The 21,912-nt window shown below is 43.5% G+C and overlaps 1 protein-coding gene across 1 annotated transcript in view; it reads right to left on the bottom strand.

Annotated features, from left to right (window-relative positions):
- Positions 1 to 410: 410 nt before the first annotated feature.
- Positions 411 to 21,912, bottom strand: part of LOC144173086 (anoctamin-4-like) — a 107,279-nt gene continuing 85,777 nt past the window's right edge. The window contains exons 26-30 of the mRNA XM_077701600.1: positions 17,657 to 17,809; positions 11,672 to 11,724; positions 8,368 to 8,552; positions 4,239 to 4,344; positions 411 to 642 (exon numbers count right to left, since the gene is read on the bottom strand). Coding sequence (XP_077557726.1) covers positions 484 to 642; positions 4,239 to 4,344; positions 8,368 to 8,552; positions 11,672 to 11,724; positions 17,657 to 17,809 — 656 coding nt within the window. The 3' untranslated portion in view covers positions 411 to 483. The remainder of the gene's footprint in view (positions 643 to 4,238; positions 4,345 to 8,367; positions 8,553 to 11,671; positions 11,725 to 17,656; positions 17,810 to 21,912) is intronic.

The raw sequence follows: 21,912 nt of genomic DNA on the forward strand, positions 1-21,912 counted from the left end.
AGACAAAATTCAGGAGTCACATCTTCCACAAGTTTTACTTTCGATTTCTGCTCAGCTTTTCTGCAGAAAACCATCTAATGCAAAGAATATAAAGTAATAAAAGTAGCACCACACTGGCATCCTGCACCTGCACCCGTTAACACCTCTGCAGAACACACTGCAGTTGCAGTCTCCACATTACGCAGCACTCACACGCGCGCATCATTCAAAATATACAAAGTTTTTTATCACACTTTTTGCGAAAACTATCCACAAGGATTTCTACAATTAAAATACTGGCATTACTTGCATGTGCACGCTCTTTAATATGAGTGACGCGAGCTAATCATATGCTTATCGTAAAAATAAACAACGCATATTTAATAAGTTACCTAACAAAATCATCGTACGGTCTCATACCTATAGCACACAAAAGTAAAGGAAGGAATGGCCCGATAAAATATTCAGAAATCCCGTAAAACTGGCGAATGCTCTACGGTCACGCTATCCATGCAATATAGATTGGGCTTCATAGTTCTGGTCTTGAAGCTTGGCGATCAAGTTCTGCACGACGATTTGCTCTCGTTTCATGCGCTGAGCGACCGACTTGGGCATGGGCGGAATCATCCCTGCGACCACGCTGGTAATGAAGAATACCACGTGCTGCAGAAGAGACAAGAAACGGAACATGCCGATCATGCAGGGCACGCCGGCTGATAGAGAACGGCCAGTGATTGCAGTGTAAAATAAAAATGGGCCAAATAAAGCGAACTCGTAAACAGTGCGAGAAAATTAGTACACAGAAGTAAAAAAATGATACGATACAAGATCTGTATAAAGGCTGGCATCGGTATCGGTAAAGAACCAGCACCGGTGAAATCTGTCACCCCTCCTTATAGAGTGATTCAGCCTTTGCACATTATTTTGTGCAGAGGGCCTACTCAGCATCCACAATCAGCTGGACGATGCCCAATTACCAAAATTGTAATGCCTTTCTGGCCGAGTATACTGAATTCAAAGATTTGATACCAACCCTCAGGTGAATTCCTGGTTAGCACTACGGTGGGAATGCAGGTAAAAGATTCGAAATGTTAGGCGTGCTTAAAAAATACTGAAGACTGGGACTGTTTTGAACACCTTCAATTTCACGGAAATTTTTCGTCTTGACCGGAAGCCTCCTTTGTGGTATTCTGTTTTCAATTTTATTAAAATTTTCGTGATTTATGACGCCGTGTACTAGGTGCACCTGTTTTTTTTATTTTCAGTCTATGATAGTCATTTTTAAACAGTAGAAAAACCGGGCGGAGGGCACCGACGACTACGATTTACGGTTATTTTTTTAGATAAAAAGCGCTGGTGAAACCTTAAGATCAAGCTCCCTTTCTGAGCACCGGCACAGCTATTACGTAATTTAAACTAAAGGTGGGAGCCTGAGAACCAGTGGACGAATGCTTCACCAATAGAAAAAAACGAACACCAGGATAGTCACTAATTACGAAAAGCATAGCTACTGTCCATGCAAAGGCAAGCACTATGGTTGCTAACCAGCGTAACAGTCCTTGTGATTTCTGGTTTTCCTATCTGTGAAGCTTTCTTCCACTGCCTTGTTTATTAAGTAATTTAAACAGTTCAACTGAGAGGTATAGAAAAACATTAGCTCATTTTCTTTGCGGTAATTTTATTTCAGACAAAGCCTTCGTTGCCTTTGTCCCAAACCATGCCCGAAATTTCACGATCCTTGACACCATGAACTTTTGTTCATCCTTTATCTGTTAATGGGCAGGACGGTTGGAAGAGCGCTCGTCTCTTTTCTTGAACCATGTCCGACTCAACTTTGCAAACTGGTAGATTCGGCTCGCGCTATATGCATACGATGCAGGCGCTTTGACTAAACCCTACAGCCTTTGTGCGGATATATAAACACAAAAAGAACAAGGGTGGAACCACAGCCTGGTGCCACTATTTCACAAAAATGTTTTCACCGTTCATGGACCAGACATCTAGCTTCCTTGCTTCAGTTGCATTAACCGCTGGTTCGGAAATTATTCCCTCCTCCACGATAACCTTCCAAGCTTCATCGTCCCCTACCTACGCGTGGTCTCTACTTACGTGCATGTGGGCATCTGTCTGTCTGCCTGTATGCATGCGCGCATGTGTATGTGTGTGCGTGCTTGTGCGTGCGTGCATGCGTGCGCATGTGTGCGGGTGGGTGCATTTTGGTGTCTATTCGGGAGTGCGGGCACATATCGTATTAGTAAATAGTCGAAGAAGAAGCAATAATAAAGACAAGGATGTTTAACTTACGTATCGGCAAAGAGACTTCCCTTTATCAGAGTAAGTTTAACGAATTATGTGATGTAAACCTTACTCTGACAGCACCTGTGAGGCTTACTCTGACATTTTTACTCTGACATACTCTGATATCTCATGCGAGTAAGATAAAACATTACCTTGTGAAGGCAAGTTCCTTCGCCGATACGTAAGCAAACATCCTCGTTATTGATGTTGTTGACGTGTGTTCGACTATTAACCGTAATATTTGTACGCGCTCTTCATGAGTTTTACCTGTTTGTATATACAGTAATACCTCGTTAACTCGAAGTCGTAAAAACCAGGGAAAATTTCGAGATAAACGGATTTTCGAGATAAGCAAAGTTGCGCTAATCACCGGGAAAAATGGGCGCTCTTCAGAAAAATCACTACTGCTTACCGGCTCTTCAGCAGCAGTTTCTAATGTTTCTTCTCGTGCAGGTTTAAAAGAGAAAAAAAATAACATACAAGCGACTTTAACCGGCTGGGTATTGCCGCCCTGCCATTTTATTTAGCAGAGAAAAACTGCTTAATGCTCGTCTTCCTTAATTAGGGCAACTTTTTTTCTAGCGTTAGCGACTTGCACTGCTTTGACGCCATGCTTGCCGCACTCACGCTAAGTTGCCGCTCCTCACAGTCAGCGAAAAATCCGTACCGCTCGGTTTGCGCAGATGAATGGAAATCACACCTCAGGAAAAATCATGTGCACTGCACAAAGCGAACGAGACAAACTACGCCAAGCGTGGGCTAGTTCACTGTAGCAGCGGGCCTTCCGGCTCAGCGCATGTGTCACATGACGTGCCACAGGGTTGCTTGAAAAAGTTGATATGTCGCTGGGCTGAGACTTCGCGCACTTTGCGTTCGCGGAAAGCACCGACGTATGGCAGGCGCGGCTAAATAAGAAAAAAAAAGGACGGACGTCAGGCGTGGCAGCATCGCGCGAATCTTGTGAAATGGTGCGGCGGCGGAATTTTCGTTCCACTCCCAGTCAGATTTCGAGTTATCCGCAATCCGACCCAAAAAGACTTCGAGATAAAGGAAAAAATCTACATGGGACGTATAGGAAAATGTTCGGTGCCGCGGAAAATTTCGACTTAGCCGATTTTTCGAGATATGCGAGTTCGAGTTAACGAGATATTACTGTATATATATATATATATATATATATATATATATATATATATATATATATATATATATATATATATATATATATATATATATATATATATATATATATATATATAGATATATATAGCGAATCAGAATGGGAAATGAGGGACTCGTTGAAAATAACACAGAAAATGAGTTGGCAGTATTCTGGAAATTGTGTTCTGCAGGTCGTGGGTTCGGATCCCACCTGGCAGGCATTTTTTCTCCACTTTCTTTCTTTCCAATTTCTTTATCTGTTTCAATGACCTACCACATCCTCCCCTTTGCTTTCCGAGGTTTTCTTGACTGCCAACTTATTCTGTGTTATATATATATATATACATATATACACGAATAGAGGTATGAACACGCGAGAAAATATTACCAAAATAAGTTTCCTGACGTTCCAGGATTTCCTTTCACTTTGAAGGAAGTCCTCTTCCTAAAACGTCAGTAAACATTTTTAATATTTTTCTTGTGTGTCTGCCTTTACTTGACGTATTTTCTCGTGCTCTTTGCGACCCTATATATATATATATATATATAAAATGGTTTCCCCCTCAAGTTGCTTTATTAGACCTACACACTGGTCTTCGCCGTGTCTGTACCACCACGCCGCCACCTGAAATGACGCATTAGTGAGGAACGGTTTTCAACCCTGGGCTCGTTACCGTGCTGCTCATAACGTCAAGCATTTCCAGCTGGTATTGGCGTCTTGTAGCCAGAATTTCTTTGCGCCAAATGCGGAGTTCACTCATCTGCTGCCCGCAAAGCAGTGAACGTGGCGTGTTGCGCACCTCAAACACGACGACGAAGCACAGCTGAGCTGTGGTGATCACCCAGAAGACGCTGGACAGCTGGTACTCGTTGTCCGTGTTTGGCGCCTCGCGAAATCCCAAGTAGCTGCAAATTCACCATACGATCGAAAATGTATGAAAAACCATAGCTGTGTTCGTAGCGTTACATACCCTGTTTTTGCTTTCCTAATGTCATAAAGAAAGGCCTCGGAATATCGCTGCTGACACAACAAAGAAAATCTGCATGAACTCCCGTAGCAAGTCCCGTACATAATGCAGAAGCAAGTATATTCGTAATTTAGGGGTAACAACTACTGTACTTATCACGGTACTTACTCAAACGAAGGCTCGCGACCACAAAGCTACTTGTGTGGTAAACAGCGCAAAAAACGGGGACAAGAGAAGGCGACGGAAACAAACAGAACGACGGCTGACAGTCAACTCATATCTTTATTGAAAACGGACTACCATATATACGCAAACACTCAGGTCAACACGTTTTCAATCTAGCCAATGACACACAACCAATACCGGACCGCAAAACCAGAATAACATTGCAATATTATTACAATTCCACACCGGCAACATCTAATCACAACGGAAATCGTAAAAACTAATCTTTCTCGTGTAGCGCTACAGACATCTGGCTGACACACTTTCATCAGTGAAATATTTCAGCTGCGCCCTGTCTCGCCAATGCAATACTTACCGCAAGATACAGGTATTAAGATACAGCGACCGAAAACACTCCATCTGGACCGAAACGTGCCGCCACGATATTTAACACGTGCGCCATCTATAAAGGTATACGCTAGCAGAGCCAACTTTCGGCACCCTTTTCGCGGAAGTCCGGAATTCCGGTAAAACAACTTCCTCAGAAAGTACAATAAACATATTTTTTTTAAAATCACAACAAGCTTCGCTCATGGCAGACTTAATTCTGTCTTCAAAAAATGCGCCTCTGAATTGCGAAAATCGCGACGTAGGCAGGCCATGTAGACGACATTTCCAGGCGTTGCGAACTTCGCAAGTGCGAATGTTTGTTCCACCAAATTCGCAGGCGAAAAACGCACCATGTAGAATGGACTTTACGCGGCACACATTACGGCCATTACAATAGTTCTGCTGTAAAAGAAAAACTGGTAAGCTCGGTAAAAAAGGAGGAATGCGCAGTTCAAGCAGGAGCTCCGAGATTTAAGTGCGGAAATGTTGTAGTGTTGACCTACGTGAATAGAACGACGCACAGGCTAAAAGAAGGTGGCGGCACGTATCGGTGTATATGGCGTGTTTTCGGCACCCGTATATGTTGGGAGCGTATGCCCAGCAGGCTAGAGTAGGACTGAACAGGTCGCAGATAACACACGGACCTGCAGATGACGAGGCAAATGGGAGAAGCGTTTTACATATCGATAAGTGCGGCTGCGAATATGTCATTCAAACATGTATTGCCGTGTACCAGAAGGAATATTGCTCGTTAGAACTTTATTCGGAAGAAGATGTCGCCCGTGTCGAGTTGTAAATGGTGCAAAGCTATTTCGGTTTCGCGTTTTAGTATTGGTTGTGAATCAGTGGCTAGATCGGACTCGTGTAAACAGAATCTTGATGTACATGATAGCACATTTTAAATAAACGGGTGAGTTGATAGCCAGCGCTCGTCTTGTTTGTTCATCGCTTTCCCGTGTGCGCGTGTGTTTGCGCTGACTCCCGCGATATATACGCTCAATTAGCCACCCTGCTCCAGTTGTTTCACTGTGGTACCGAGTCTGTGCCATCTCTCAAGACGGCCAATTTTCTGTCCTCATGACGTTATTACGTATTAACTTGAACCTTCTACCTTCGACGTATATGGAAAACATCATATAAGCTTTCGAAGTGCAGTTTTATTTCTGCCTTGCAACCCCCCTTTCATTTGTGCACATGACAGCCCTTTACCTAGGAGCTGAACATGGGGCCTCTTTCTGGCCATCGGGTGGCAACCTGTTAGCAGCCTCATGCAAAGCCAGATGTAAGATGGTTGGATTTAGAGACAAGCCACTTCTCTCTGTGTGGACTTTTGTACATGTTATGCTACCTCGTTTACAACCTCCGCTAATGTTAGGGTAGTTGCGAATAGTTTTCGCCGAGTTAAGATCCCCGCGGCAGACTGCCTCACTCTGCTCACAGATTCATCCTTCTCCACCATAATTCACGCCATTGGGTACACTGGGTTTTTATTAGCCTATATGTATACCTCGTTTGGCAGTGTATATGTTACCTATTGAAGAGGCAATACATGGTTTGTGCCGGGGATTAGCGGAGGTAAGTAAGTTCTTCCCAAAACTGATCAGGAAGCATCTTTGCGATAAAGCGCCCTTGAGAGGGACGTGATCGTTCCCTACGAACATTGAAAACAGCTTCCCGCTTGTGAGGCACGCGTCCTGCAATAGCCGTTAAAGTCAGTGAAACTTGGAAAGAAAATAAACCTAATTGGAGCATCAGTTGGATTAACGACGAGTGGTGACAAGTGCTGGAGGGCGCCGGTGACCTGAGCGGCTCGTTCAGCAAGTACTCACTGGACTGGGAGAGCAGAGCTACTTTACGCTGCCTCGAAGTGCTCTACAGAACAGATAAGCGGCAACCAATTATGAGGACCTTGCCCAGTGATATGAGAGACTGGTTGGGTGGCTCCGCAGTTGGGTCATTGGAGATACGGAAATATTCAGGGGCAAATTGCGTGTAGCCTCGTGCGACAAGGGACGGTAATGTGTAGCCTATCTTCACTGCGCCGCAGCACCAACCCGCCTCATTTATTGGCCCCTCTCGGTCATGCGAGGGGTGGCTATTACGTTCAGTCCAACCGCTTGGTTACCCCCGCAAGCGCCGGCAGTGACTGTGCATTACTGCGATCGCATAGACCCTTTCTTGCGTGTTTTTTTTTGTTTTTGTTGTAATACCGCGGTGGGGGTCAATGTACAGTAATACAGAACTCCATGTGGCTGTGCTTTTGGCTGAAGATATAGAAGGTATCGCGAGAAACACATTTTTTCAATCCTAAGCGGAGATTGGTATGCCAAGCTCCGGTCATGAGATCATTATATCCGACGGAGCACATTTTCCGCCTCAATAGTTACAAAGCTGGGAACTTATGCCGGGTTGGAAAGTATCACATTCACAATAATTGTAATTGTTGTTTGTGAAAAATTGTAATTGGTTTAATTTTCCATCTCCAAATAAATATATTTATTCACCTGCAGTTTTGGAGACTACATTGTCACCAGTGTTCATTGATTTTCAAAGTTGCCATTCTTAAGCATAGCATTTGTTTTTTATACGGTTTATTCGCCTCCCATCATTTCACTTTGTTGCCCACGTCCTAAGTATAATATTGATTTAATGTAAGCGCCAGAAGCGACATGTTGCCAAGACGCGATGCATTCGAAGTTTATAAAAACAGACAACATGCATTTAAGGTTTTAGCAGCGTTACTTCTGTCACTCCGAAGGTAAGCACTATGACCACCTTTTGTCCTTTTAATAAAAAATAAGCGGCTTGTGATAAACATGATGTTCAACTAAACAATGCCTGCAATATTTAAAAACTCTGCGATCAAAATAGTTCGTGAGCGTGTAATGGATGCATCGCATGCTACTCTGCAACGCTAGTTAGGGTGTGAATTTTGTTACCGTGCAACAAAAAGTACTGCTGCTTTGAAACCTGCCTCTCGATTCGTAAATTGTCGGCATTCCTTGATATCAGACAAGATAGGCCTAATCCGCCACCCGTACAACAGTTCTCGCCACTGAGAGCGTCGGTTTCTATGCGATGCCGCAGACGACGCTACCCCAGCGCTGGATTGGGTCTGGCAACAACAGCACAATGTTGCCCCCGCGCCACACGCTCACTTCGGAACTTTACAAGGTCCAGTAACTTTAGCGCGCTGAGTGGGATCGCACCATCGCAATGCAAAAGCCAACGCAGAATCAACCGGTTTTACTGTTAATTGTGCACATAGAAGCCCTCCCACCAGATATACCTTTAGCTACCGACGACGACGACAGGTAGCAGGCGTTACATCTTTCGCTCCTAAAGAACACCATACTTTCTGCACAAGCAGCTATGAATATACTTGCGGTAAGGTGACGCAACCCACCGGCACTCGCGCACCATGGTGCCTTCCAGGGTGGTGTTGTCGGGCCTCGCGTCTTCGTCGTAGTCATCGACGTCGAATTTGGACAGCGTGAAATTGACGAAGCCGCTGAGACTGAGGTCCTTGCTGTGGCGAAGACTGTACACCAGCCGCGGGATGAACTCGCTCGTGAAGGCGATCATGAACGCCTGCGGTGGGCGGCCAACAAAAAATGTACGCGCGTTTCTACGCTCTGGCACTCGTAAGCGCACTGCAAGGACTCAAAGTGCGGGCAGTGTTATAAAGGCCGGGGCATTCTGCCGCAGTGCGTCTGTCTGTTGGGCGCAAGATCTGGCAGGTGTAATCCTAGCTAAGACGGAAATGGGGGTATGCCCTTTTTAGTTTCAGTGTTACTTTAGCAAAACGGAATTTCAATGTACCATGTTGAAAGCAATTGTTTAATAATCGTCAGTTGCATGTATAATCTGCATTTCCGCGTGTTATTAACGGCATTGTCGCGAGTGGATTGCCGCTGTAACTGACAGGTGACAATTTGTGAGACTTTTTGTGATACTACTACTATATACTGCTTAGAGCGAACGGATTTTGTACATATAGAGGTCGCTTCAATATACCCTCATGTAAATGTGATTGACATTCTATGCCACTTGGTAATCTCCCTGCTTATGATTACCTGGACTGATATTTTCCTCGTTACTTTATGTACTGTGCAAGGTGCTGCGGTATCATTGTTAAGGTGCTGTTAGAAAAACTGCATGCATAAACAGTGGTTACAAAATGTAGAATATTGGCGCGTTTCTGTGATGGCTGCCGAAAGCACCAGGCTTGCGTGCATTTCTTCCTGTACGCCGCGCCCCCAGCTTTCGACATGGATTCTATTGAAAGAACCCTGGTTCATTAATCGCCTCCTAAATTGTTGACAGGCGTAATGCAATACGTTATAGGTACGGCACTCCTTGGCTCTGAGTGTGTAAAGGACAACAGCAAATTTATTAAAAATGTATAGGCAAGCTACGATAACTACATTACCGTCAGTAGCTTTGGTCAGAAAAAAGTACAAGGATTTTTCTATAGCTGCGTTTATTCTCCAGTGTTATCTTAAGAAGCCCCTTACGGATTTGCAATAAATGCAATAAATGTTCCGCCTCTGGCGAAACAACAGGACCCGGATTGGTTTATTGAGGGGTTCCAGATATTCAGTTTATTTAAAGGTTATTCCAAAGACAAGTTTCTGCTAACGTCATCTAACTGTGCCCGCGATGTATGCAGTTAGCGACCACGTGTGACTAAGGCCGTGGGATTCTTCGAGTGTGTTTCCAGAAAATGGGTGCAATACAGATTTACGGCCGTAGCAGCACAGTGTTTTTGTTTTAGATCATTTCATAGGGGTGTTGGGTGATGAGGTGATTCTAATAGCTATTACGCGCTTGATATGTACGGCATAAGGGGCCCTGCACTTTCTTTTTTGAGGAGCTATTTAATTAATAGGGAAGGCAAGGTTTACAATGGCGAACATTTTTCTGGTACCAAAATTATAAATCAAGGGGTCCCTCACGGGTCAATTATTGGCCCCTTATTGTTTATAATTCATATTAATGATATCGTGGATCATCTTCAATCAGATCATTGTGTTCTTTACGCCGACGACACCACATTATCTTGTGCCCACAAATCGCTACCGCCCCTTGTTTCATTGCTAAATGGTGTTTTAACAAAAGTCATGGATTGGTGTCACAAGAATCACCTAATTATAAACCCCTCAAAAACTAAATGTATGTTATTTAGATCGGAACAGAAGCGCGTCCCCTTTAAACCGGCGATAAATCAGGGTACCGACACTATTCATGTCTCTGACCATGTCATTTTTCTTGGCGTTCACCTTGATTCTCATCTCAAATTTCGCAATCACTTCAATTACGTAAGACGAAAAACTGCATATGGCATTAGAGCCCTCATTAAGGCTCGTCAGTTTTTTCCACATCACGCGCTTCTATCTTTGTATTTTGCATTTATTCACATTCACTTGACATATGGAATTGTTGCGTGGGGTAATACGTATAATTCTCACATTTCATACGTCCAACATGTCCAGAACCAAGCCATCCGCATAATCACAAATTGCTCCCTCTATTCCAGCGCTAGCGCACTTCTTGGTCAAAATAACGTGTTGTCAGTTCGCAAACTATTCCAATATAACATTATTACTTTATTGTTCAAACTGCTGACTAATCAACTTTTTTTCCACTTTATTGAGTTAAATTGTCTCACTAATACCAACCCAACCAGATTAGATGCAAACTACAATTACTTACTTCCTTTTTCAACAAATTATGGCAAAATGACTTCGCATTTTTCCGCTATTTCAAGCTGGAATAGTCTGCCAGATGCAATTAAGTCACTTTCTTCTTTATCGCCGTTTAAAAAGCATCTTAAAGAGTTTCTTTTGCAGTTTGGATTCGTTCACAGTATTTGTACGAATGTGTAATTTAGCGTGTGTTTATTTTTTTGTTGTTGTTGCATGGTTGTTTGTCATCGGTTTTATTGAATATGTGTGTGTTTTTGGTTTTGTACTGCTAGTGGCATACAATTTTTTTTTCTTCAGTGTCAGCTACATTCCAATTCACTTTGCTCATTTTACTTTTCACTTTTTTTTTCAACGTGCGCAATACTCGCCCTTTGAACTGCGTTAGTTTTTGTCCTCTCTTGGCATAAATTCTTTAGAGATTTCGCTTAAATGCAATGTTTCGTCTATTCGTTTTTCCTGCACATCCTGAATTGTTGTTTTGCGTAAAATTGTGATTTGACATACAATACAGTGTAGTGTGTCCAGTTTTTCCTATTTTCCTTTCTTTTTCCTTTTTCTTCTTTTTTTTTTCTTTTTTCCATTTTTCTTTGTTCCATCCTTTTTTTCTTTTTTTCTTTTCTTCTCGTTCTTTTCTTTTAATCTGTCTGGTAATGTTACGACATGAGTTCTTGGTTTGCATTGCTCTGTTGTTATTTTGGCTCTATAAGTGTAACTCTGAACTTGTGACTATTGAAATTGTCTTTAGCTGCTTTCATTGTATTTTTTATGTGTAATTATATATCGATGGTCCCGGTGCAGTATCAACTATGGGACCCTCGTCTGGATACATCTTTACATGTAACCTTCCTCTTTTACAAGAGACAATAAACTTCTTCTTCTTCTTCTTCTTCTTCTTCTCCCACATTTCTTACCCCCAAAGCCAGATAAACGTCTTTTATTAAGTAGTATACGTGTGTTCCACTATTTTTCTCGCTAACAAAGTGCTATACACGTGTCACTTACATTGCAAATCACGGCGCAACGGGCAAGGGCTCTAAGAATTGCTTGCCAAGCGCCTGCGAGAAACAAACAGCAAAAATAATCAACAAAGAGCGTAAGGAAATCTGCCGTTCGTGAACAACGTTTTGGTCGTCCCACAACGCACCGTAACCCGAGCAAACTTCTAAAGGCGATCGCCTTTCTTGGGCCACCTAACGCAGAAATTCTGTGATATCTGTCTGTCCCTCGCTTCAGCCGAACGACCAATTGTGGAAATATTGGTTGATTTATATATATATGCAGGCAAGATTTTTCTAAAATTTGATGCAATGCGTCGTATATGTGAATATTATTCCCCAAAACTAGAACATTTGGCATAATTGAGGCAAAACATAACTACATAACCCTTGCAGTGTTCTGTTAATTGAAAATAAATGTCACATAAGTTTTTACGCTCTGAAATAAAACAACGCACTAAAAGCTGTCAATAAGGGACAATATAAACTTAAGAAACACAAGAAAGATGTGTACTATAGATGTTTTAGGAACAATAGAAAGAAAAGGCTACAATGGCGCGGGAGCACTCACGACCATGAGAAAATTGAGTCCAATTGAGCAATTTACATCGATCATTGGAGGAGCGAGAGGGCGGGGGAACATCGTGAGATGTTGGAAAGGAGAAGAGTGGGGGTTACTGGGCGGGGGTGGCGTATAGCTCTTATCGTCTTTCGATGATGCCATTGGCAGCGAAGGAAGCAGATATGCGACCATTTCTGTTTATTTTTTGCAACAGCTGAACTTAGTGGGGAGCCGTGTTCACGACTTTCAAAACAAGAACACACACCATCCAGTTAATTACCTAGCCAGAATAATTTTAAATAATTAAAAGTCATTGAATGCTATGGGGGCGGATTTCATTGCGCGAACCAGATCGATCTCTACGCTTATCTTCAAAGTTACTAGTCTGCTTACAAGTGTGCACCGTAGGAGGAGCTTTGCGAAGGTCTCCCTTTGTACAACCGAGACCACATACCCAGATAAACTGGAAGTGTAGATGAAGGCTTATCGTGATTGAGAAAAGTACAGTGATTGGAAGAAATGGGTGCAGAAATGTAGCAATTGAATCTGTTTTAACAGCACAGTGGTGAGAAGTGCCCCTTGCGTATTAGCATAAAACAGCTAATTGGAAAAAGCGCCCCTCACAAATATTCTGTATAAATTACTACGAATTCTTCATTAAATTCGGAGGAGAAACTAATTGGCGTTAATTATTCGTTCAATAGTTCCAATTTAAAGAATTTGCACCGAAATCTCTACAGAATTTTCTTGCTTTATATGCACAAGTTTTTTTCTGCCGTCAATCCTTGAGTTAAAATTACGTAACATGCAGAGTTATAATCAGATCAGTCTTTATAATCAGAAAGCAGAATTTTAACCCTACGAGAATAGGCGTGTATGTACTGCAGCGCGTCTTCAGCAACATCGGTGCGTTATTACCTTGGTGGCACAAGCCTAGCCAATTTTCTTTAAACTTTTTTTTTCGGCTTTATACACGGTTCCTCTATTATACAACCCCAAGATATGCGAGAGCGAAAGTTGGGCCAGTTGGTCATTACTAGAGGCCGGAGTTTTAGGCATTAAAGAAGCACGTTCTACGCGCCGAAAATAAGCAGGCAAAATAACGTTTTAGGCTTCCCACATCGTAAACATAGGCACCATAACTTTTGCATGAATGCAAGTTTTCTCAAACAAAGACGTCAACCTACATCTACAACAGGAAAACTAAACATGTCGTTTATGATGGCACAAACGCACCAACAGTTGAACGTAGCCGCTCAATTGTCCCATACAACTGCCGCACTGATAGCGATCCATACTTGGCTCAATCACACAAGCACACTGCTCATATTCATGTTTAGTGGTACCTTTCGCTTGCTCGATCGTCACATTTAATAAAACAGGCATGAAAAAGGATACTTAAGAGCTGGGAATACCGATTAAAAAAACTGTGGTTGATTCCTCTGTCATTGAAATCAGTAAAACACGAAAATGAAATGTGCAGTGAAATCCGCAGCTGCGCATTATTTGCAGGTCGGCGGCTCCCTTGTGGGTGTGCTTGGCGAGCGACGTCCTGCTAGCGCGTCACTTCGCCAAAGGTGTACTGACATCATTTTCGTGACGGATGTGACGTCAGTGAAATCTTGGTGTATCCCGGCATAAAACACTTTCGTGTTAAAATATAAAACCCAAAAACGAACATCCCTAAGTATAATGTACTCTTTGACACTAAAGGTTGCCTCCCCGCATGAAGACCCTGTGAACAGGATAACGTACTCTTTAGTACTAAAGGTTGCTTCCCCGCAAGAAGCCCCTGTGTGCAGAGGTGCACCCTTTACAGGCAGCTTGCTTCATTGTACTGGGGTCACTTCCGTGACGTATATGCAGTCAGCGAAATCTTCGTGTATCAGGGAATAAAACACTTCCGTGTTAGAAGCTGTACTTTTTGTCTGCCTGGCGCAATTTATTTTCATCACAACAAACACGCATATAATAAATGCAAGAGAGACGACGATTTATCAAGAAATTGAGGCCCGTTACGTTCAACTCTGGGAATTTTTTCCCATACGATGGCGTTATCCGCGTTATTCATACAAAATGTCCCAACACTGCCAAATACACTTTCACACATTTCAAAAGCATTTTTACAAAGGTGTTTAACAGCTGACGAGACTTTTTATGGAAAAGCGTATTTTTTAGCCCGTCGTCCGTTTCAATTTTAAAGCGTTACGAAAATGCAGCTGCGCAGTATTGTTTCGCCGTCGACTCTTCGATACAGGACTGGTCGGATACCAAAGGCTTGCTCCGTGCTCAACCGGAGAAAACCTCTTCTTCATGCAGGATTTCTTCACGATGCGACTGCACATGCTTGATGAAATCCTGTATGAACTCTTAACCCAGCGATACGCGGAGGACGTAATGGGAAGGTGGATTTCCCAGCGAGTATACTTCTGCTTACGTCGCCATAAGTACCACCCGAAATCAGCCTCGTCAGGTGCGGCACAGACTGCCCTCTATCTGCCTTTTGTCTCTCGCAATGCTTCGTTGCAACGAAGCATTCTCAGACGCGCTCGTTTTCCAGCACCCTCTTCGTGGTGGATGGACTACGAATCAGGCACCTGATTACTCGCTAGCTCACTTTCTTGCTTGTGTTCCTTACCCACTTTCTAACTTGGTCAAAAACTTTCTCTTGCATTTCAGATGCTCGACTTGGAGAAGCTCAATATATGTTGTTAAATTGTAGCGCAGAAATGACTTGTTGTGATTTATCCAGATATAATTTTGTGCAACATACGGTATATGTTATCGTGTTAACTCTCTTCAGAAGTTCGTGTACCTAAACGCGCTATCGGTACCGGTATCATCAAGCTTCAATTAATCGTGAGCAGAACACGACCGCGAGAAGCATTAACATTTACCATGCTGATGGTAAAAAAATTTGCTGTCAGATTTTATGGTTTACCCACTGATACAAAAATAGTCATGGCACCAGGCGAAAGGATGAGTTCTAGACGTTCGCTGGTACAAGCCGTACGAGGAGATAATCAGTAATACACATTCTTTCGTATTGCCTAGAGGACCGTAGAAATACCTAGGCTGAATTTTCACTGCTTATAGGGATTGTCATTCACTACGCGCAAATCGTTAACGCTGCACTATGCCAATCCAAAGATTGCCAACGCTCCGGCGAGTATGAAACAGTGAGAAAACACCCGGGTTACAAGCATGACGGCGACTACTCTCTGCACGCTTCTCTACTCTTCTAGACTATACTGCTGAAAGGGGCCATACAGACGCTATAAAACCTGGTTTACTTTCCAAAAAACTAGCCTTACCTACCTTACTCAGCTGCATTCCAACCGAGAAAGAGGAATTTTTAACCCCCCCCCCCAAAAAAAACGCAATATGTATTAAACAATTTCCAAACTTCCCGCTACAGTGACATGCAATGGGCAGGAGTGCCGCCAAATGGGCAAGAAAAAAACACAATTATCACTGTGCTAGCTTCCAAGTGAGGCGATCAAACAGAACAAGGGCTGATTGCTAAGTGGCCAATAATTTCACTTGCAACCTCAATGTTGTTAATAAAGCGAATATTTGTTAAGATAGGAACACCCAATGTATCTGCACAGTTCTATCTTCCAGAGTACTTAACCGTTAACTTTTGGGTTTCAGTTTGTAGTGTTTGTGCTCTGTCGCAGGTGTTAATTCTTAATATTTTATCCTCCTCTTGCCTTTCCTTATATTGGAAAATAGCGATAGGATTAGCTGTGGCGTGCCTCATTAGGCCTTATTTGCATGGCAGAGAAAACCTATCTCTTCTACCGCTGCAGCGCCTACCACGTCACCATACGTCACACCTGCTGGTACGTCGTGAGGAAAGGTGACATCGGCACATGGACGATGACTTGTCCAAGCGGCATAAAGGTATCTGGGCCTCGCAGGGACGTTTGGGGGAGAGGTATGAGAAATTACAAGACACTTCTTATTCCACCACCGATACTCGAATAAATATTATGTAAATAGTGAGGCAGAGCTACTAGAAATGAATACTCACCAGATTCACTACACGCTTTGATCCGTTTCTGAATTGTCATTAGCCCCATTGCTTTCAAAAACTCCACGGAGTGTCATGCATTCTTTATAATGTTACCCCCTTCACACGCTCTTCTCTGTCATAGCGCTTGCAATATGTGCACTGAGCGAGTATACGCCAGCACGGGATAAATTGTCATGGCGCTAAATATTAGAAATACCGGTTAAGTTCAGCATTTCTAGTGCACTGAATACTAATATATGTGGCTTTGCCTTGAAACATTGTGTGTCTGAAGCCTTTCCCTCACCTTAATTACCAATAAGTCACTGTGCTGTCCGTAGTGCCCCTGCCTAGGACGCCACACTATATTGCAACATCAGATGCGGTAGAAGACAGCGCTACTACTATATTCGTGCAGTGGGCGATGCACCCTTCCTGTGCTTACAAGAAATTGAAACAAAACATCGTTTCAGAAAGGCTGTGAAGCACATTGATGAGAGTCCTTTCAGCATTTCAGATGAATTATGTAACATTGCTGCTTTGCTCACGGTTTTTCTTAAAGTAAAATTGTGGGTATCTGAAAGACGCTGTCATTCAGGCTCATTGCGGCGCAAGACTGACTCGTGTACTGCTTTGAATTTATGCCATCAGTAGAGTCAATATTAGACTACTGAGCACAAGGAAGAACGGGTCGTTTTTGTCTTCACGAGTCGAGGGGCAAGGCACAATGCGTTACCTTTACGCAGATTCTCGTCTGCTCGTCCCGGATAGTATAGTGACTGTTCATCATGAGAATCGAGAAAAAACGCGCACCTGTCCCTCCTGGGAAGACGGTCGTGATTCTTAGTGACAATTGTTACGATCAAGGTAATGCTGAGCTGTTCATCATAGAGGGCAGGAAGGAAGGAAGGTCACTGTCCTTGAAGACGAATGGGGGGGGATCGTGATCTCCTTCGCCTTAGTGTTTGTCGTCTGAACGAGTAGAGGTGAACGCCGTTGCTGCTTTCGAGGAATGGCTTCAGAATTCCGCGTTACAGAGCAGGATGCGCACTCTTTAGCATGCGCACGTGCGGACACCACGCCTTAAGCAAAAATAACGTCTAACGAGTATGCAAAAGTTTACAAGCATGAAGCTATAGAAACGAAGAACATACAAAGGGATAATGAAAACAAAAATGGAAGATATCGGCGTTCCATTGAAATTCCGGACGCAATGTGAATGTGTCCAATAAATAAATTGGCACAGAATATTCTCCGAAACGTCCTGCATCCGAACTACACCACTACATACCTAGCAAAGAATAGAGCACGAAAAACGGCGAGGTACGAACCCGCCCTAAAATGCCGACCAATCACAAGTTTGCTTTGTTGGCGTGAGGAGATTGTGGAGTTCAGTTAGTTCAAAAGGCACTGACCGATATTGGGCGCTCTCTCGGCAATGGGACGGCGCAGCCGCTTGCTGTAGCGGTAAGCGTCCACTCGGATTTCGCAGATGTTGTTGATGAGCGCGAACAGCGGGGCCAGGGGGAACGCGGCCACGAACAGAGTCACGAACCCGAACTGGATGGCTGCGAGGAGCGGGGCATGCATTGCTATTATGGAATTATTTCAATGTAGCCCTCAAGGCAAAAATCATTTCTCCAATTTTCTGGCTCTAGGTTCCTGTGCATTGCTCGATGAAAGCAGCTAAATTATATCCGTGCAAGTTAACAAATAAAGCGAGCTGTCTCCATTTTTCTGCTCTGTTTTCGGGAGGACTGCTCTACCAGCTGCGTGATCGTTGCTATTGCAGTGTTCGTTCTTAACGCGGCACGTCAATTTTTTTGCATTCCAAGAAATTTTCTAACCTTGAGAAATCGCTTTCGATATGACTTGGATACTGACAAATCATAAGCTAGTGCAGACAGAAGGTGACTAGGCGCAGAGAGACGGCGCCTGCCGTTGGAGGAGCCCAATCACAGGCGCATGCCACGTGGAAGGAGGGAAAAAGGGGATCTCCGTCGCGCGTTTCTACGTGGAACTGACACCACGCGGTTACAGATTAGTATCCCATGTGCGCTGCCTTCATTATGCCTCTATGCAAAGTGATTCCTGTGATGCGGAGACGACTGAGCTCAAATGATGGACACCAAACCGGCTATTGCGGAGCAGGTGTAAAGTCACACGCTGTTATGGATTCAGAAAAACTAATACCAGAGCCGATAATCCGCGCGATATTGCGCGCGGAGCAGGGTCACCTTTCTTAGGCTCGCAGCCCTTTTGCGCTCGAACAGTCGAGCCGGTCAGCTCCGCTCTTTCATTACTGTAACTTTGTGAAAATTGTGCTGTATACGAACGTAACATCGGCGTAAGTGTATCTTCTAGCCAAAAAAAAACGCTGCATGTTCGTCCTTCGGCAACTTCACATTGGCTGAGATGTAATGTCGCGTGCCTAGGAGTGCCCTGCTACTATGCCCGTTACCTAAGCGAGAACTTCCTGTCGTCTGCTCTTGCAACCCTGCTATTATCGCAGGATTTTAAATTTCGTTCCTGAGAATTGCAGGTGTTGTGCACTGTTGTGTCCTCCTTAATAGCAGACGATGCCTGCTCTTTGTGAAGAGCGAAACACATGCCCTACGATAGTACTTTGTATAAAAAATGTGGTTGACCCTTCTTTTATAGGAATCGGTAAAACACGAAAGTGAAATGTGCCTTCACAAGAGCATTTCAGTGTTTATTGGGCATCGATATGAACTTGCAGATTGCTATTTATATTTCGTCGGTATGGCACCGTTAGACGCATCAACATTACACACTGGATTACACGCGCCGGAGCATTGCGTAAATCCAATTCAAACCTCAGTCGCTCGCAAACCGTGCGAACGAAACCGAACGGGTAATCAGCGATTCGTTTTCTGAAGTCACAGTACGCTACAGCGAAAGGAGCATGATTTGCGGGTCGGCAGAAGTCATGTGGGCGTGCTTGGCGAGCGACGTCCTGCTGGCCGGTCGCTTAGGCAAAGGTGCGACCACATTAGTCCTGCTCCGTGGAGTGTACGCCAGACGCTTGCGTTGCGACAAGCTTAGCTTGTGGAACGCGGCGGCGGACGGATAAACACAGCAGCTTCCGATGCTGCACGCTGCCAGGGTGCCTCGATTCAAGAGCGTCCGCCGTACAGGGTGGAGCAAGTCATCGTATCAAAACCGCGCTAAAATTATCGTGGCAACGCTGTTCACTCGGAAAGTTTGAATCATCTAATCTGTTTTGCGTTGCTGGTTCTTGCGGGAAACGAAAAGTACAACGCGTTGACCACTTTGACCCAATAGCGGAGGCATGGAACCGTTCAAAGGATGTCATCACCCTGTACGGCGGCGCTGGCATCGAGACACACTACACGCTGCCCGATCGAGGCGCCAACTATCGGCGCTCATTAGCGTCGTGACGCGCTACTTCGCTTCCCCTCGCCTAGACAGCAGCAGCATCTGAATGAACAAGTTAGATGGAGGCGCAGAAGAGGCGCGTTCGTAAAGAGATCCGGGAAGGACTTAATGGCTCTTTTAAAAAAAAAAACAAGACAATGGCTCGATCGGTAGAACATTCCACACTCCCCTTGCGGCCAGAGTGATCGTGGGCTCAAAACCTAGCGCCGTCGCCGATGAAACTTTTTCTGATGGTGTCATTTCCGTGACGGATATGACGTCGGTGAGGTTTGTGTACCGCGGCATAAAACACGTTCGTGTTAAAATGAAACCTGTGAAATATGTTACTGCTATAATGTACCCGAACTTATCGTAAGCTTCAGCTTTCCTACTGTCGTCTTTCTTTTAAAAATGCTAGTTGCGAGAAAATTACAAGCATTTCAATCAGACCTTCCAAAATTTCGATTTTAAGGACTCTGTGATGATGATGATGATGATGATGATAAAAATATTATTATTATTAATAATAATAATAATAATAATAATAATCAATCAATCAATCAACCTTTATTTTCGGTGCCCACGAACAACCCTAGGGTCTTGGTACTGGTACACCATACAAAAAAAAACACTACAATTAAGACAAGACAACACACAAAAACTATATGTATGACATAAACAATAAAGTAAAAATAGTTACAGAAATCTTAGAAAGCAAAAAAGGAAAAAAAAAAGAACAGAAAGTAAAAAAAAACAGCATCCGGCGCCAGGTTTCGATCCGAGGACTTCGCGGCCGCAGCGCGACGCTCTACCGAATAAGCCACGGACGCGACGCTAATGCTAAAAAATAATAATAATAATAATAATAATAATACTAACAATAATAATCGACCCATTGTGTACTGCAGGATGAATACCTCGCCCATTTATTCCAATTGCTGCTAACGGGGCTGCCTGGACTCATTCTTTGGCGCCGTATTTCGCTAGCCCATCTTTTTAGCGAGTTATCTGTATTACTCGGTCTTCCTCCACCACCAGTTGTTTCTCTCGGTAACAGCTCTCATACATTAACATTTTTTTTCACAAGGTAAATACCGAATCTACAGAGATAACCCGAGTATACCCCTACCCTGTGTGAGTACTGCTGACGCTATCGCTAAACCAAACGAAATGCCGCACACACTGAGGATTTTCAACAAGCCACAAGTACCTCAAAATTATTATTCAGGAAACAAAAAGCCGCATTTTCGTGCTAACGGGAAAAAATCGTTGCCAAAGAGTTAATTGTTAGGTAACTTTACAGAACCCTTTCAAAAATCACAGCCCCTTTATTTCGAACAAGGTGATTAAAACACGAAGCTTTCATTTAAACTGAGTCCAAAAAGAAACCGAAATCCACGCTCCCAAAGTTTAAAATAAGAACTTAAAAAGTCTAAAGGCAAGAGTCCGCTCCAGCTAAGCCAAAGTCCTAAGCCCACGCCCGCGTAACGAACTAAAAGAAAATGCTTAGCGACCCGATGTGATGATAGAGTAATAATCAGCGGTTCTATTACAATGCGAACGTGTATTTCAGTGCTATACAGTATCGTGGTTTGCGCGTGAGGACCTCTTATTATTATCGTGTGCGCTTTGATGTATCGCAGTGTCTAGAGTTACGTCCGACGGAACCCAAAATCGAAAACTAGAGTTACGTCCGACGGAACTTTAAGCCAGTTTCTAAAGTTACGTCTGACGGAACTCAGAATTGAAAAGTAGGGTTACGTCCGACGTAACTTTAAGCCAGTTTCTAGAGTTACGTCCGACGTAACCCAAAATTGAAAACTAGTGTTACGTCCGACGGAACTTTAAGCCCGTTTCTAGAGTTACGTCTGACGGAACCCAAAATTGAAAACTATAGAGTTACGTCCGACGGAACTTTAAGCTGGTTTCTAGAGTTACGTCTGACGGAACCCCAAATTGAAAACTAAAGTTACGTCCGACGGAACTTTAGGCCAATGTTTTGAGTTACGTACGGCATAACGTAAAGCACAAAAAATTTACAGCTCTTCAACCAATTTACATGGTTCAAGAGTAATTAATAGGGTTGGGTGTCAGTTAATATTTCAACCCGATTAATAGTCATCGATTAATTTGATTATGCATGGATTATTCTGTTGTGTGGTTTTTTTTAGAAAAAAAAGTGACTAAAAATAATTATGGAGTAGTACATATCAGATCAATATGCTCATACAATTGTTCAGACACATTCCGGATGAGGTAAGTACGTCATCAT

The sequence above is a fragment of the Haemaphysalis longicornis genome, unplaced genomic scaffold (assembly GCF_048455015.1).
Source record: "Haemaphysalis longicornis isolate Haplotype H1 unplaced genomic scaffold, Haemaphysalis longicornis Haplotype H1 scaffold_29, whole genome shotgun sequence".
NCBI classification, from domain to species: Eukaryota; Metazoa; Arthropoda; class Arachnida; order Ixodida; family Ixodidae; genus Haemaphysalis; species Haemaphysalis longicornis.